Consider the following 15,965-nt stretch of genomic DNA (forward strand, 5'->3'; position numbering starts at 1 on the left):
ACCAATCTGTTTTCCTGGAGAGAATTTTTAATCCCTCAAATCCAAATGACCTTACAGAGCCTTCTGAAGAATGATCACATGTGGATGTGAAAGATGTGCACTAACTTTCAACTCAGTTCTAGTCTTTCTTTTTTTGTTGTTTGGGGGGTTTTTATTAATAGATTTCTCTGGGTATAAGAGAAAGTCATGGTAATCCTTCTTTCATTAACTCTAGAGGAATTTGTACCAGATCACTCAGGTGTTTCTGAGCCAGAGAGAAAGAGAAAAAAGAAGGGAAGAGGGGGGAAGGGCACAAACTTGGTTACCAAAAGTGTGTAACTGCATGTTTGTCATGGGTAATCCTTGTTCCAAACCACTGCAGTGACAAGTGCTCCTGCAAAGCAGTGACATGGCTGAGACCTCAAAGCTGTGGGTCCTTGCAGGGGTATTTAGAGCCCAGAGCTTACTTCAAAGTTGGCCTTTTCCTGAAAGCACAAATATATTCCTTTCCCTTCATGTCTGCTTTACAGCAATTTGCAACTTCTGTCATTTTGCTATCTCATAGAAAATCAGAAAATTCAATGATTCACATAATTAAAACCCCCCAATAATTTCTTTAGCCTTTTTGTTTTAAAAGGTTTTTTCCTAATGTTCCAAAGCTTTTTTTTTTTCCCCTTTTCTACTCTAAGTGGTAGAATTTAAATAGCCTCTTTCATCCCCCAGGACACCTAATAAAGAAAATGAATATTTTGCAACTTCTCAACTGGCCATTTGGACTTACTTTTGTAAGCATGTATGCAGGGTTGTTAAGAACATAGTGACTTAACAACAGGTGATCAAAGAGAAGGGCTTTACTCAAGACTTAGATGATTCTAACTGAATTCCCCACACGTGTGTTGCCTCATTAGAATGCTAGAACCCCTGCTGTGTGCCAGCAGCATTGCCTGCCTGGAGTACTGACACAGAGAAAGACACAAACTCAGAACAGGATGGGAAGTTTGGGCCCTGATGCTGGCCTGATTTTTCTTTGAGGAAATTGCAAGCATAAGTACCTCCAAAGGATTGCCCATCCTCCTGGACAGTTTCTTCAGAGACCATGGTACTGATACTACTGGATTCTAGGGAGTGCCAACATAAGCACCACGAAAAGAGTAAGCTTCCTGTAGGCAGATAGCTAATTCCAGTTTGATGGCCCTCTTCATTTTAACCCACTAACAATTTGCTTAAGTAATATATAAATATAGGTACCATGGTGCAGGAGTAAGAGAGTGGCTGAGGCAACCCTAACTAGACTTTCACTGCTTAGATCAAGCTGCCATCACCTTCCCACACTGACACAGAGAGAATGATAGAATCATTTCAACTGGCAAAGACCCTTTAATAAGTTCACTGAGTCTGACCATCATTTAACTCTGCTGGTGAGGTTAAAGGGAGATTGCAAACAGGATATTAAGTGGTGTTTGTACTAGTGACCTTAAATTGAAGTTGGGCAAATGCACAGAGAATACATCCAATTTCTTTCTCATGACTGTCCACTAAGAAATTCTGTGCTGCTTTACATCAGAACTTCCCTGGAAACTAATTAAGATGGTATGTGGCACTTACTAGGCAGACTTATGCTCTCTCATAGCTCTTCACTCCTTAAATAACTGAGTTCCCTGATGAGTAAGAATTTCTCAGGAAATCCACAGGAAGTAACTCCCAATCATGCAGCATGTTCACTATGTCACTTAGTGAGGAGTCTGCCATGAAATGGCATTGAAGAATATGAAGTCTGAACTGCTGCTGCTGAAATCAGGGCATTCTCTGTTTTCTTTCTCTGCTTTGTGAGCCGACCCAGCCATGGCTCTTTGATCCAGTAGCTGCTCATTAGAAGTCCATAGGGAACTGGCAAAGTGGGGAGAGATCTAAACCTTGAGCAAGTATGAACACGCTCAGCAGTCTGCAGTAGAGAGTAAGGAAAATTCTGAGCTCAATGCCCATGCAGGAGTAACAAAGCCCCTTGCAGCTTGCACTTGAATGTGGGCAGGAAGATCAGAACACTCAGAAGAGGTTTGTTGCATCATAGGGAGAGGCTCGATGCTACAGCAGCATGCAATTATGCTCAATCACACTGCAAAGCGAGCTTCTCTGGAGTTAAACAGCAGGTCAAAGCCATGCCCAGTGGTTAAGAAAAGCTTATCTGCCTGTGCTGGACTTGCCAACTGACAGAGTTATGAACAGAGCATGCCCCTAACCATTAGCAGTCAGTCTGCATATAACTGCTGAAGAGAAGTTGCAGTTATCACGTTGGAACCTGAGGCATCATCATATAAAGCAGAAATTTGACAGAAAAATCATTCATAAATAGGTGTAGGTGGAAGATACCTGAACGGATGTTCTGTTTGCTGAGAAAGTGCTGGTAAATGACAAGAACACAAAATTTGATTATAAAGCTTGACTCCTATAGCTTCAGCAGTCCTTCTGAGGAGGGGCAACCTGACTTACAGGTCCTGACAATTGGACATGTGGCCATTGCCTCACGGTGTGGTCCTGAGAAAGCTGGCCGGGAAGGGGGAGCCAGCCTTATACTTCCTTCTCATTCCCTCTGCAGAAACATGACCTCAGCCGGCAGGACTCACGGCTGCATCTGCCCTCAGACCACAAGACCAGATGGTATCCTCCCACCCTGTGGCCCAGCCACTGGGGCAACATCTGTACAGATACCAATTAGCAAGCCCACAGCCAGACGAGGAAATTAAGGCAGCTAAACACAGCTACCTAGCGCATGGCCATCCAGCCAGCCAGGTCTGGGTTAATACACAGTAACTCATACATCGCCTCATGGCCATACAGCTCTAGCTCTGGCTTTGTGTGCTGCTGCAGAACGAGACAAGCCGTAAGCCAGCTAATGAACCTTGGCAGGTAAGAGAGCTGTCACTGAAAGTTTTCAGAACCCTTTTTGTAGGAAGGAAAATACCCAGTGTGAAAGGAGGGCTGCATAATCAGAAAGAAGGAATGTGAATTGCTTGGCATTACTCAGGCAAGTTTCCTGAACTTACTACAACTGCTTATGCCCATGAACAGAAGGACTAAAAGTTTGTAGGAAGAAACACTGGTCACCCTCTCTTTCAAGCTAAAAACTAAGCCTCAATCCCCACCCCACTCTGTTAAGAAAAGGCAGTGCAGTATTGATAGCATCACCTTACAGTTGCACTACAGCAACAGAAAGACCAAGAATTTATATCCACTTGAAATCCTTGGCTGCTTTTTGTGTGGCTGGAGTTAAATCTCAGTTCCAGTTAATAAATTATATTCTGCTGAACAAAATTTCTACATCTTTTAATTGTTTGGTTTTTATTTCCTGTTTCCTGTCTTTAACTGCCACATAATACAGCTATAGGGGAATATTATCATCATTGTTGTTGTTTTTATTATTACTGCTTCAAAGGTGAAAACTCTGATAGAGAGGACAATACAAACACTAAACAGTCTCATCTCAGAATTAATTTTAGAGCACAAATACAAGTTCTGCTTTCATTTCTGGGCCCCTCAGTTTAAGAAGGACACTGAGACACTTGAACGTGTCCAGAGAAGGGCAACAAGGCTGGGGAGAAGCCTCGAGCACAAGCCCTATGAGGAGAGGCTGAGGGAGCTGGGATTGTTTAGCCTGGAGAAGAGGAGGCTCAGGAGAGACCTTATTGCTGTCTACAACTACCTGAAGGGAGGTTGTAGCCAGGAGGGGGGTTGGTCTCTTCTCCCAGGCAATCAGCACCAGAACAAGACACAGTCTCAAGCTGCACCAGGGGAAGTTTAGGCTCAACATGAGGAGAAAGTTCTTCACAGGGAGAGTTGTTAGCCATTGGAATGGGCTGCCCAGAGAGGTGGTGGAGTCACCATCCCTGGAGGTGTTCAAGAGAGGATTGGACGTGGCACTTGGTGCCATGGTTTAGTCATGAGGTCTGTGGTGACAGGTTGGACTTGATGATCTTTGAGGTCTCTTCCAACCTTGGTGATTCTGTGATTCTGCCCACTATGGAAAACCATATCTATGCAGTCTTGAAAGCCCCTTTTCACAATGTTGACACCCATCACATAGTCATCATGTTCTCTGCACTATAAGGCTATGCCTCACAGCTCAATATGGTAGGACACAGAGCTTCCTCATGTGGCAATTTTCATTTTGTTTCATTTTAATGGGAACTACAGCAAAAATAAAAAGTAAAAAAAAAAAAAAGGAAAATAAAAAGAAAACAAAACCAAACCCCACCAAAACAAACAAAACTGCTAAGGTTGCAAAGTTAAGCAAGCACTCAGGAAATGCAAATAGAAACTTCAATTGCTTTCAATTCATGCAAGTTCTGTCTCAACAGAAATCCAGCAGTCTTTCCTCCAAGAGGTCAGAAGTATCCCCAGATGAGCTGTGCTACTTCTCCAAAACACAGAGATTACCAAACTGCTGTGTTCACTGGAAAAGATGGAGACATCTGTCATAAGACAGCCACATACATTTCTCATGTTGCTGACTGAGGCACACTGAATCGCTAGGACTTTGCTTAGTGTCTTAAAATCAGCTATTTCTTTAAGAATCTTTTTGGTATCTTGATGCTAGAGACTTCTCTTGACCTTCTCTTCTTAAGCCTGAAGTGGTCCAGGTACTGCTCTGGTTTTGTATTTGTAGTACTTTAGAGAAGGGTAATAAACACAGGCTTATGTGAATAGAATAGAATAAGAATAGAACAGAATTAGAATTAGGAATAGAATAGGGAATAGAATAGAATAAGGAATAGAATAGGGAATAGAATAGAATAAGGAATAGAATAGAATAGAATAGAATAGAATAGAATAGAATAGAATAGAATAGAATAGAATAGAATAGAATAGAATAGAATAGAATAGAATAGAATAGAATAGAATAGAATAGACCAGACCAGGTTGGAAAAGACCTTCAAGATCATCACTTCCAACCTATTATCCACCACCACCTAATCAACTAAACCATGCAACCAAGCACCCTGCCAAGTCTCCTCCTGAATACCTCCAGTGATGGTGACTCCACCACCTCCCTGGGCAGCACATTCCAATGGCCAATCACTCTTTCTGTGAAGAACTTCTTCCTAGCATCCAGCCTAAACCTCCCCTGGTGCAGCTTGAGACTGTGTCTTCTTGTTCTGGTGCCAGTTGAGCAACAGCAACAAAAAAAATCCTGCTTGCTTATGGAGGGTTTCTTTAAAACTGACCTAAATCCTGAATAAATTCTGCCCCTGGGAGGAGAAGTGTCAGAACAAGCCATTTAAGTTTTTGTTTTATTATCTGGACAGGTTAGAGGGCAGTGAATGAGCGCATCGAATCCATCAAGAAGGCTCCTGCAGGAAAACTTAACCCTAAATTCCACTCCTGTGAAGATGTACACTGAAGGCATATTAAAAGCACAATTCAGAGTGCCCTTGTTGTTTTTTATTAGTATCTCTTATTTGACCTGTGTTTGGAAGGTGGGGTAAGGAAGGGGCAGTGAGGGGTTCACTGATGTGTAATAGCACAATCAAGGAAGCACTGCTTTGTGCTTATGGCTTAAACACGAGATAGATATTCCTCATATCAAAATACATAATAGGCAATGACCTTATTTCACTGCTGCAGATGAAGAGGGATTTTTAGCTTTTGGTAATAATCACACAGCTTTCTCCTGGGTCCCCTTCAGAATTTTTCAAGTTCCCATTTTCTGCTGTACTAATTTGGTTATTGGACTCCAAAACAGCAGTGTGGCTAACACTGACTTGATCACTGCAGATTGAAACTTCACTCTCTGTGCCAATACAATTTCTTCCTATTTTAATTTGCTAGCATTTACAGAAAGGACTCAGTCATTTTGTCTTTCTGTAATTAGCGAGGATGAGACCAGTGGAGAACTGGTTTTCCCAAGAGCCTAAGGAGGTTCCTTGTAAATGAATTGCTGCTTCTTGAACTCACCAGGGATTTTCTTAGAAAACCATATAATGGGTGGTGGGTTATTTTACAGAATCTCATCTCACTCTGAATCTCTGATTGGGCCTGTTTGGGGATGAATGACACTTGTGAGTAGAGAGGTTGCTGGCAGAGGCCTGTTGCCCCATATGATAAAGAAAGGTGAGAGATGTCCTGGAGAAGAGGAGGCTCAGGGGCGACCTCATTGCCCTCTACAACTACCTGAAAGGTGGTTGTAGCCAGGAAGGGGTTGGCCTCTTCTCCCAGACAACCAGCACCAGAACAAGGGGACACAGTCTCAAGCTGCGCCAGGGAAGGTTTAGACTCGAGGTGAGGAGGAAATTCTTCACCGAGCGAGTCATTCGGCATTGGAATGGGTTGCCCAGGGAGGTGGTGGAGTCATCGTCCCTGGAGGCGTTCAAGAGGAGATTGGACGTGGCACTTGGTGCCATGGTCTAGTCATGGGGTCTGTGTTGATAGGTTGGACTCGATGATCCTCGAGGTCCTTTCCAACCTAAGTGATACTGTGATACTGTGATGTGCAATGAATGAGGATGGGGACCTCAGAAGGAGAAATGAAAATTTCACTGTTAAAGCAGTTAGACCCTTGTGCTGGTTTGAGCCTAACTGGGACTTAAGAGCTCAGATGGGGGACAAGGCTGAGAAGCCGTCCCCTGCTCCCCCTTCCTCCTTCCCAACAGAGAGGAAAAAAGAAAGGAAAGGAGCAAATCCACCAAGAAATAATTTGGAGTTGGCTTGCAAGTAGAGAGGTAAAGAATTTTCTTCAAAAGGTTCACAAGGGCAAGAAACAAGGATGGATGGGAGGGGAAAGAAAACCAAGAATACAAAACCAATCTCTCTGAAGAGGTGTGGAGGCAGCAGGGAGAAGGATCAGGCCCAACCATGTGGCAGAGAAGCAGGGAGCCACCAGCAGTCCTGGTCCAAGCAAAGGCAGGGCCCCAAGAGAGCTAATGGCTGCAGTATGCTCCCTTTTATAGCCTTGCTGGGCAGGGAGGGGAGTGGAACAGACTAATTTAGTTTCCCAGGGGGAAAACCCCCTGCAGGGAGGGCAATGCTCTTACAAGCCCTCCCCCCACTGATTCCAGGATGGGTGTTAACCATCAGAACCCAATCATAAGGAATTCTATTCTCTCCTTACATTTGCCATAAAGCACCTATGGAAAGCACAGAAACAGGTTTTATGGAAGCTCACTTCCATTTTGTGCATTTCTCATCTTTTTTCTGGCACTGAGTGAAGGTCCTGAATTCAGATTTACACGAGTGCTGAATACTCACACCTTTAATGAACTGCACTTTAAACACATCATCTAGGGGGTGAGGAGGAAAGCATTTCCCCTCAAAACAATCAGATCCTCAGGAATAAAACCAAAATCCAATATCCTGAATAAGCAAGTATTTAGGACAAATTTGTGCTTCTCTGTGCTTCAGTTCCGAAGAGAAATCACAGCCCTGTTGTAACTCACAGTGTTTGTGTGAACATGAAAATGAAAAAGCACCAAAGATGTCTATGAGGAAAATCAATACTTCTATTTAATGGGTTTTGGATGACACATATTAAATAAGAAAGAGGGACACCCACTTCCTGAATACTGCAAAGCTTTGTTTGCAGAGCACTGGTAAGTCATTTTCATTCCTTTGCAGATCACACAGGGTTGTTTGTGTTTGCTATAAAAATGATGCACATTTGCATGCTGGCTAAGTCCACCCTTCCGATTCCTGCTCAGCACCTACCCAACAACTCAGGCACTCCTTGTTCCCCGCACAGTTTAGACCAAATGTGATAACCATGCTTCATCTCCACCTGCTGACCTCATCCCTGTTAACAGGCAAGACCTTCCAAAACTGTAAAGGGCAGAGACAGCATATGTGGCAATGAACTCTGTTGGGGCAAGCAGTGCTAACCCCAGTTCTCTTTTTGTAAGCACTACCTACAGATCTGAAGAAGCAAAAAAGAATAAATTAAGAATAGTAATAAATTTTAAAAAGCAGCTGTGGTCACCTCAGCCAGAGCAGCAGAGAAGTGATTACAGTTCTTGTGCATCAGGTGGTACGCATTTCCTTTGTACTCCTTCCCCAGCTCTTCCATAATCTTATCCACATCCTCCTCTGTGAAGTCTGTGGTGCCCAAGGCAATGGATTCTCTAGTGAGAAACAAAACACACAACAGGAAACATGGAAAGGTACAGTGAAGAGAGTGATATGTACCCAAGGAGGAAGAGATCATTGAGCATTGACAAGAAGGGCAGGCTTAAAGCATGGGCATGCATATCTGGGGCTACTGGAGACTCTCACTAACAAAATGGCACAGATAATCCCCACATTATCCACAAAGCAGGGAGCGCCACAAACAGCTTCAAGAGTTTCCTGATCACCACCAGGAAAGTCTCAGCTCTGCTCCCACTCTGCCTATCATTCCACAACATAAATTTTCAGTAGGACAGAGGAGATGCTTTCTCCATGAGGGTAGTGGAACACTGGAACAGGTTGCACAGGGAGGTAGTTGAGGCCACATCCTGGCCTCAAGGTGAGGCTTGACAGGGCTCTGGATAACCTGATCTACTTGAGGATGACCCTGCTTACTGCAGAGAGGGTTGGAATAGATGACCTTTGGAGGTCCCTTCCAACCCAAACCATTCTATGATTCATGATTGAGAGAGTTTCCATGGGGTAGGCCAAAGAGGAGCAGACTGAACACTTTGTGCAAAAATCTATTGCTTCTCCCAATGTTCACTTAGTAGTGCTAGTTGTAAGTCTCCAGTGATCCTCAGCTTAAACTGGCAGTCTGGAAACATCAAGCCTCACCTGCCAGCAGCCCCACAGTCTGAGCACACTGAACAACACATTAATGCAGCACCCTCTCAGCCTCCTCTATCAGTTTGTCTGTTGCTTGTGACAAAGAAGGAATAAATACAGGAGATGACTTCTGGTACTCTGCACAGCATCCACAAATAGGTGATACTCATTAAAAGACAAGGCTTTGTTTTTTCCCCTGTGCAACACACAGTTACTCCTGTTCTTGCTGACAGATGGAACTGGGAGCACAGAAAATGAGAAAAAAGAACTGCATTGATTTGTAAGTAGGCTTTAAACCCTGACACACACAGTTCAGCACTGTTTCTTCTTTGGTGTACATGCCCTTCAATCCACCTGCAGGGCTGGCCTGGAACCAGGATCAAGTAAAGGGTGCAGGGAGGGTGTTTGCAAGGAAAAGGAAGCGGGGACCCAGAGGATAGGGCTTTCCTGCTCCACAACGACCACACTGATGGCTACTGGGGGCAGAGAAAAAGAGGTAGAAAAGGGCCCTTACTTGAATTTAAAGGTCTCGCCAAGTTCTACTGCACTGCCAGGTGTGATCTCGAAAATCCCACTGAAAGGGTAGGGATGCCCTCCATAGGCAAACTCTGACAAGGAAGGAAACAGACTGTGAGTAATTAAATGAACACAAAGTCAGGAAAAAGTCTATGGCAGCTGTCTGCATGGCTCAGCATCAGGGGCTGGGCTACTGCCAAAATCCATTTCAGCTAGACTCTGAAAGATGTTTTTTTCTGTTTGGTTACCTATTGGCCTCTCACAGCCTCTCTCCATGCTAATACTACTGCTTTGCCACAGTGCCAAGCAAACTAATTCTGTCTCTGTGCCCTTCCAGGTGGCTTCTCTCAGTCTCTCATAGAGAGACTGTCAGTGGTGATACTGAGGTGGAAGAAGTCTTTCCTGGAGTAGGGACAGATCAATCTTCCAGAGGGATTGACAGGTAAGTAGGGATTCTTTGCAGAACACCAAGCTGATTGCACTGTGCTGCCTCTGCATGCAGGTCAAGCCAGAAAGTCCCTCCATGTCATACAGGCCATCTTGGAGGGGTTGTATTCACTGCATGGTGCTGGCTAAAAATACCATGAGAGTAGCCAAAGTCATTGACATCTAATGCTGAAGGAGGAAACAGGAAGTCTGCAATACTGGTCTGTCCTTCACTACTCTGCAGCTGTTTTCCCAGATCTCTTGACTCTGCCTGTTGCAATGGGTGCTTTAATCAGCTTCAACTCAATGCAGACCACTCCAAAAGTCTTACTAGACATTTTGTTTTTCCTTGTAACTCTGCTGTTTTAAAAGAACAGCTTTGAAGACCTGGAAATCTAAATGCCAAGGTTTCTAGACTATAGACATTCATAAAGAATCAATGCAAAATGGATTCATCCAAAGAGAGGATTAGTACAAACACAGATGTGCAGGTCTCAAGACAACCACTGATCCACCTGTCCTCTGTCTTCTCCATCTGTCCCATTCTCCCTCCATCTTCTTCATTAAAGAGCCGTTTTCCAACACTGCTGGGTCCCTCTTACCTGCCATCCTGCCACACACTTCCACACACCATAGAGTCTGCAGTTACATGCTGAAAATAAGAAGGGCTACGTGGTGCATGACAAAACTGCCTAAGTTCCTGCTGGACTCCACGATGGGCTCCAAAAAGTGGTCTGGCTGACTTTTTGTTCCTCAAAACACTCCTTGCCAAAAGCTGTATGTTTGGAGTGCTTTTCTGTATCAGACTAGCCATACAATTGTCCCCATGCTCTGCAGGTAGTGAAAAGGAAGTGCTTCATACCTCTGCCGTAGATCTCGATGCCAGAGTGGAAGACACCAATCCCCAAGGTGGAGGTGTATTCATTTATCCAGTACTACAGTAAGAGAAAAGCCACATTTGGAAATATTAGTGGAAACAGAACACATGACTTTGGGTTTAGGGTATATTCCCCATCTCTTGTCCTCATGGCAAGGTCTCTTATGGACAAGAGTGATTTTGAAATGATATTGAAATAAACAAATTGAGACTCCTTACAGACTGACAGAAGTGGGCTGTGTTTATACAGCTGGCTGAGACTAGGTCTTCAAAAAATGTTCATCTAATCCTTTCCACGTAAGGCAATAGCCTGTATCAAGGTCTAGCTGGACTGGAACCTTCACAAACCCAGCTGGTACAGGATATGTGATTATTTATCTCTCTTGCCACTTAAATAACTGACACTGAGCCAGTTTTACCAATTCACTTGTCTTACCTGATCTGCAAAAATCTTGAGTTAGAGAATCCCCAAATATTTTCCACACTTTCCAACATCTACTTTTTATTAAGTTGGTTTCAGGCTATGAAGTCATACAGACAGATGTCTGTTCCCCCTGTAGGTCAGAGTAATTTAGTAATTATATGATTGGTAACTCCATTGTAGAATAAAAGAAGAAAAAAAATATATAGTTGGAGCAACATTTTGTTCAGAGGCATCATACACTAACAAGCACTGTTTTCAGAGGAGGCAAAAGGTCCAGGGTGACCACAACTTCATCCAAGTCAAAAACAAATCTTCAAGAGGAGCTGTAAAGTGACTTCATTTCCCCAGAGCCTAGCACTTCCCCAGTACATTAAGAGCAGAGTAATGCTGCAGTCTGGTGCAAGCACGAAATGCTCCTGTACCAAGCACTGCTCAAGGCCTGTTTCCACCATACCGTGAAGGACAGCGCAGATACCCAAACAAGTCTCAGCTATGCTAATTCTGGAGTGGGAAGCTATACAGACATGCCAGGGCAGTGCCGCACTGGAGATAATTAGCCCTGCTCAGCACTAGTATTTATTAGGTTAGCTGCAGAGCTGTGCTGCTACAGAAACTATGTTTTCAGGCACTGAGTGGAAATGTCTGGTACACTTCCAGCTTGTTTACAGCTACTATGCAGTGAAGATGCATCTCCAGTAACTCAGAGGAACTAAATTCTGATTTTAATCAAGCACTACAAGGAAAGCGAGTGTTCTTCACTTGTCCCTGTACAAAGACAGACTTATTCAGCTACAATTCTCTTTTGGGTCTGGTAGCTGCTTCTGTTGGAGGCAGAATAAGCTGCACAGTCCCCGGTGTCTGGTGTCACTGAGCTGACATAGTATCACAGAATCACAGGGGTTGGAAAAGACCCTCAGGATCACCAAGTCCAACTGATAGCCCTACTCTACAAAGTTCACCCCTAAACCACATGCCCAAGCACCACATCCAAATGACTTTTAAACACATCCAGGGTTGGTGACTCAACCACCTCCCTGAGCAGCGCATTCCAATGCCTGACCACTCTTTCTGTGAAAAACTTCTTCCTAATGTCCAGTCTAAACCTACCCAGTTGTAGCCGTTCTCTATTGTCTATTCTCTATTGTTCTATCACTAATTACCTTTGAGAAGAGACCAGCACCAGCCTCTCTATGACATCCTTTCAGGTAGTTGTAGAGAGCAATGAGGTCTCCCCTCAGCCCCCTCTTTTCCAAACTAACCAGCCCCAGCTCCCTCAGCCATTCCTCATAAGATTTATTCTCCATGAGTGAGAACCCCTCTGCTGTCAGGTAACCAGAGGTCTAGCATACTCCCTCTACTTTCCTCACACTGCTTGCTTACATATTTTTGATGACTGCAATAGGTCTGTAAATCGCCTGGAAATGCTTTCTGTGAGACCACTGCTGCCCTTCTCCACAGTTCTATATTGCCCCATCCTCTGCAACAGGACTATCCCTGTTATGACTGGGAAAGAAGATGCAGAGGTAGAGGTTGCATACAGGAGCCCATATGACATGGACCACATCTGCTGAAGAGACCAAAGCCTGTGTCCCATTGTTCAGTTCTTTGATCTTCCAAATCTGAGGGGTTAACTTGTCGGATAGACTCAGTAAGATTCAGATAAACACTGATTTCTAGAGTACCACCATAACAGCTCCCAGAGGATACAGTAAGTAGGTTGTCTTCTTCCTTCAGGCTGAACTATTGTCTCACAGCAACAATGCCCAGGTCACACCAGCTGCTTTGCTTAGAGGAACAACTAATAGGAAGAGAAGGGAGACTTTTTAAATTAGAAATGCTTTTGCCAGTTATCAAAGTCAGGGCTATTTGCAGAGGCTGCTCTGCATTAGACTTTGTATTTCAAATTAGAAAGTTGAACTGAAAATCACTTCCAGCTATAGCTTTTCCTTCTTACATCTTTTAAGTTTATGTTGGATTCAAACAACAAATAAGCAAACAAGCAGGAAAAAAACCCAAAACCTCTCCTTGATTAGCCTGTTAGAGTAATGCACTGAGACACGATCACCTCATACGTGCAGAGCTCTGTCAGATCACAAGCCTATGCTGTCCCCCAACCACTCTTGTTCCCAGCATGGAGTCACAGTCCCTGAAGCCCATCCTGCTGAACTCCAGGCTGAGGACAGCTCTGGAAGCACAAGTGGTGAGGAAGCTCCACCAGAAATAAAGATTCAAGGAGCAAATATGGCTCTCTGTCTGATGCCAGATGTTGGGGGTTACGCCTATCACACAGACAGTTCTGTATTTAAATGGTGTTATTTTTCAAGTATAAATTCCTTTAGTGAGTTGTTATGGACTGAACTGCAACAGCCTCAGCCATACCTGAATTTCAACTGAACAGAAGCTGTACTGGTCTAGTACTGTTAGTACTTCCTTTCAAATAATTGCAATAACACAAGGGTGTTATCAAAGCAGGATCTGATTTGTATCTTGGTTCACTGTAAATAAAAATTTTCAGTACAATCTATTAGCAAGACCAAAATGCAAAGCAGCTCTGAATCATGGCTGCTGCTGTCCTCATCTCACCCCTGTCTCCAGGGTGCTGCAGAATCTGCCTCCAGTGTGTGACTGAACAGGCAGCGAACTCCTCATGGCACTTTGGCACAGCCCACGGCTTGTCTTGGGAGGAAGCTCTGCTAAAGTGAACATGTCAGTCACTTGCTGAGCTGGAAGAGAGAATCCAAGCCAGATTTGAAACCAGGTTTGTATATAAATGCACGAGCTGGCCTTGTTTTTCAAGGGGTTTGCAATTCTGAGCGTAACAATCAGCAAATACTCATCTCTCGAGTAAATTGGATACTGCTTAGATTAAAAACAAAAATCTGCAGCCTGTTCTGAGTCAGATGAAAGACTCAGGGAATCCAACACAGCAGTGTCTTAAAGGGAGTTGTGATTCATGCTTACATTACATCCTGCCTGCAAAATCATGCTGTAAACCCTACAAAGAGGGACTTGAAGCATGCTGTCTCATTTCCACTTTCAACAGAGAGAGAACAGCTCAGAAGCTAAGAGAGGCAGGGAGGAAAGCTAACCAGACTGTAGCTGCTTCACAGAAGCAGCAGAAACCCAGGACTCAAAATCCAAACCCAGAGTAACCTCTCTGCATTTAGTTTGTATTGTATCAGTTAGGAGCTTTTAAAGCAGGTCCCTGATGAAGTAGAATCTGAAATTTTCCAGTTTTTATTCAAGTCCTGGTTGGTTTGGTTCAGAGACCAGAATATCTGGGGAGATAGTTGAGATTCTAGAAGATACTCTGAGTCAGTTGCTGTGTTATTCATTTCATCTATCCATCTTTCACACAGAGATGGAAGTGACAGTCTCACTGGGACAGTGAGCCATGCCCTAACTTTCCAGAAAGAAAAGAAATTTAAAAGCTTTATTATATTGATATGCTTCCAGTAAGTCTAGAATGGAGAAGCAGATGGCATGATACTAGCAGATGTCATCCTGGTGACTTTTCACAGCAGCAGCTCGTGGGAAGTCCTACCAGAAACAGGAGTTTCCGAGAGTTCCATCCATCCAACCACTAACTTCTACCTTCAATTAATATTGCATTGTAACACTGAAGTTTCCATCACTAACTTTGTCTCTATCTCCCTAATTCTGACCATTATTTTCCATGGTATGTCACCAAAATCTCTCCTGCATCACTGCACTGAGCAGCTTAACAAACCAGCTCCCTAGAGGCTGGAGACGAGACCACTTCTGTGAGTATCTCAGCACAGACTGGATACTCCACTCCACCAGATCCATCCACTGCTGAACAGACACTGAACCATCTTTTCTCATTATAAGGATAAACATACAGAAAAGAAATCTGCTGGGAGTTGTTAAATAAATCTGGTTTCAGCAAATAATTCCAAACTCTGAGTACTCAGTGTCCTAGATCCTCACCATGTTCTTGTACTCTTCAGCAGATATCACATGCAATCATCGTCCGATCCAGGGTACCAGGTTAGACAGACTCATGGAATCATAGCATCAGTAAGGTTGGAAAAGACCTCAAAGATCATCAAGTCCAACCTGTCACTCAAGACCTCATGACTACTAAACCATGGCACCAAGTGCCACATCCAATCCCCTCTTGAACACCTCCAGGGATAGTGACTCCACCACCTCCCCAGGCAGCCCATTCCAATGGCTAACAACTCTCTCTGTGAAGAGCTTTCTCCTCACCTCCAGCCTAAACTTCCCCTGGTGCGGCTTGAGACTGTGTCCTCTTGTTCTGGTGCTGGTTGCCTGAACTAATCTGGTTGCTCTAATGTCCATGTATGACCACGCACTGCTTTGAATGAGAAACCTGTCCCAAGGGTGGGTGGGACAGATAATGAGCCAGAAACTAATTTAAACATATCTCCTCTCAAAACACTACCTGTATGTAATTCAGCAGGATTACTTCCTTTTCCCTGTGAACACATTGGCAAAGATTTGCTTCTAGGAGGAAGGAGAGGGGAAAAAGTGCCAAGAGACACAGAGAATTCTGATGATTGCTAGTAAGCAAGGAGTGTCTTAAGGGATTGAAGGAAATGGACAAATCACCTCACCCTCTGCTAGCCTTTATGGATCCTGTAATCACATGTCCATTAACAGACTGTCCCCCTATTAGATGGTCTTGATCTTAGTCCTTTCCTCTTTGAGGGCCAAGTTACACATTGCAAAGCCAAGCAATTCTTTGCAGAGATGTCTCCTTTCTGTAGAATGGAGGAGCAGAAAAGACTCTTGGCTCAACAAATCCAAGTGGAGAACACCCAGGGTTCCAGCTGCTAACTAGAGTGCTTCATGAAAGGAGTCAGACTGGCAGAGAACATTTTTTCACATCTCTGCCTTTACACACTGTAAAGTCCAGGGAAGGGATTCTGCCCCTCTACTCCACTGTGGTGAGACCCCACCTGGAGTACTGTGTCCTGCTCTGGAGCTCTCAGCACAAGA

At 44.0% G+C, this 15,965-nt stretch overlaps 1 protein-coding gene across 2 annotated transcripts in view; it reads right to left on the reverse strand.

Annotated features, from left to right (window-relative positions):
* LOC137453148 (deubiquitinase DESI2-like) overlaps window positions 1–15,965 on the reverse strand; it is a 79,468-nt gene that overhangs the window by 16,649 nt on the left and 46,854 nt on the right. For both annotated transcript variants that reach the window (XM_068162126.1, XM_068162125.1), the window contains 3 exons: window positions 10,541–10,613; window positions 9,251–9,344; window positions 7,943–8,084 (listed from right to left, as the gene is read on the reverse strand). In XM_068162126.1, coding sequence (XP_068018227.1) covers window positions 7,943–8,084; window positions 9,251–9,344; window positions 10,541–10,613 — 309 coding nt within the window. The remainder of the gene's footprint in view (window positions 1–7,942; window positions 8,085–9,250; window positions 9,345–10,540; window positions 10,614–15,965) is intronic.

Source organism: Melanerpes formicivorus, unplaced genomic scaffold, assembly GCF_026170545.1.
Source record: "Melanerpes formicivorus ecotype bairdi unplaced genomic scaffold, bMelFor1.0.p_v2 SCAF_62, whole genome shotgun sequence".
NCBI classification, from domain to species: Eukaryota; Metazoa; Chordata; class Aves; order Piciformes; family Picidae; genus Melanerpes; species Melanerpes formicivorus.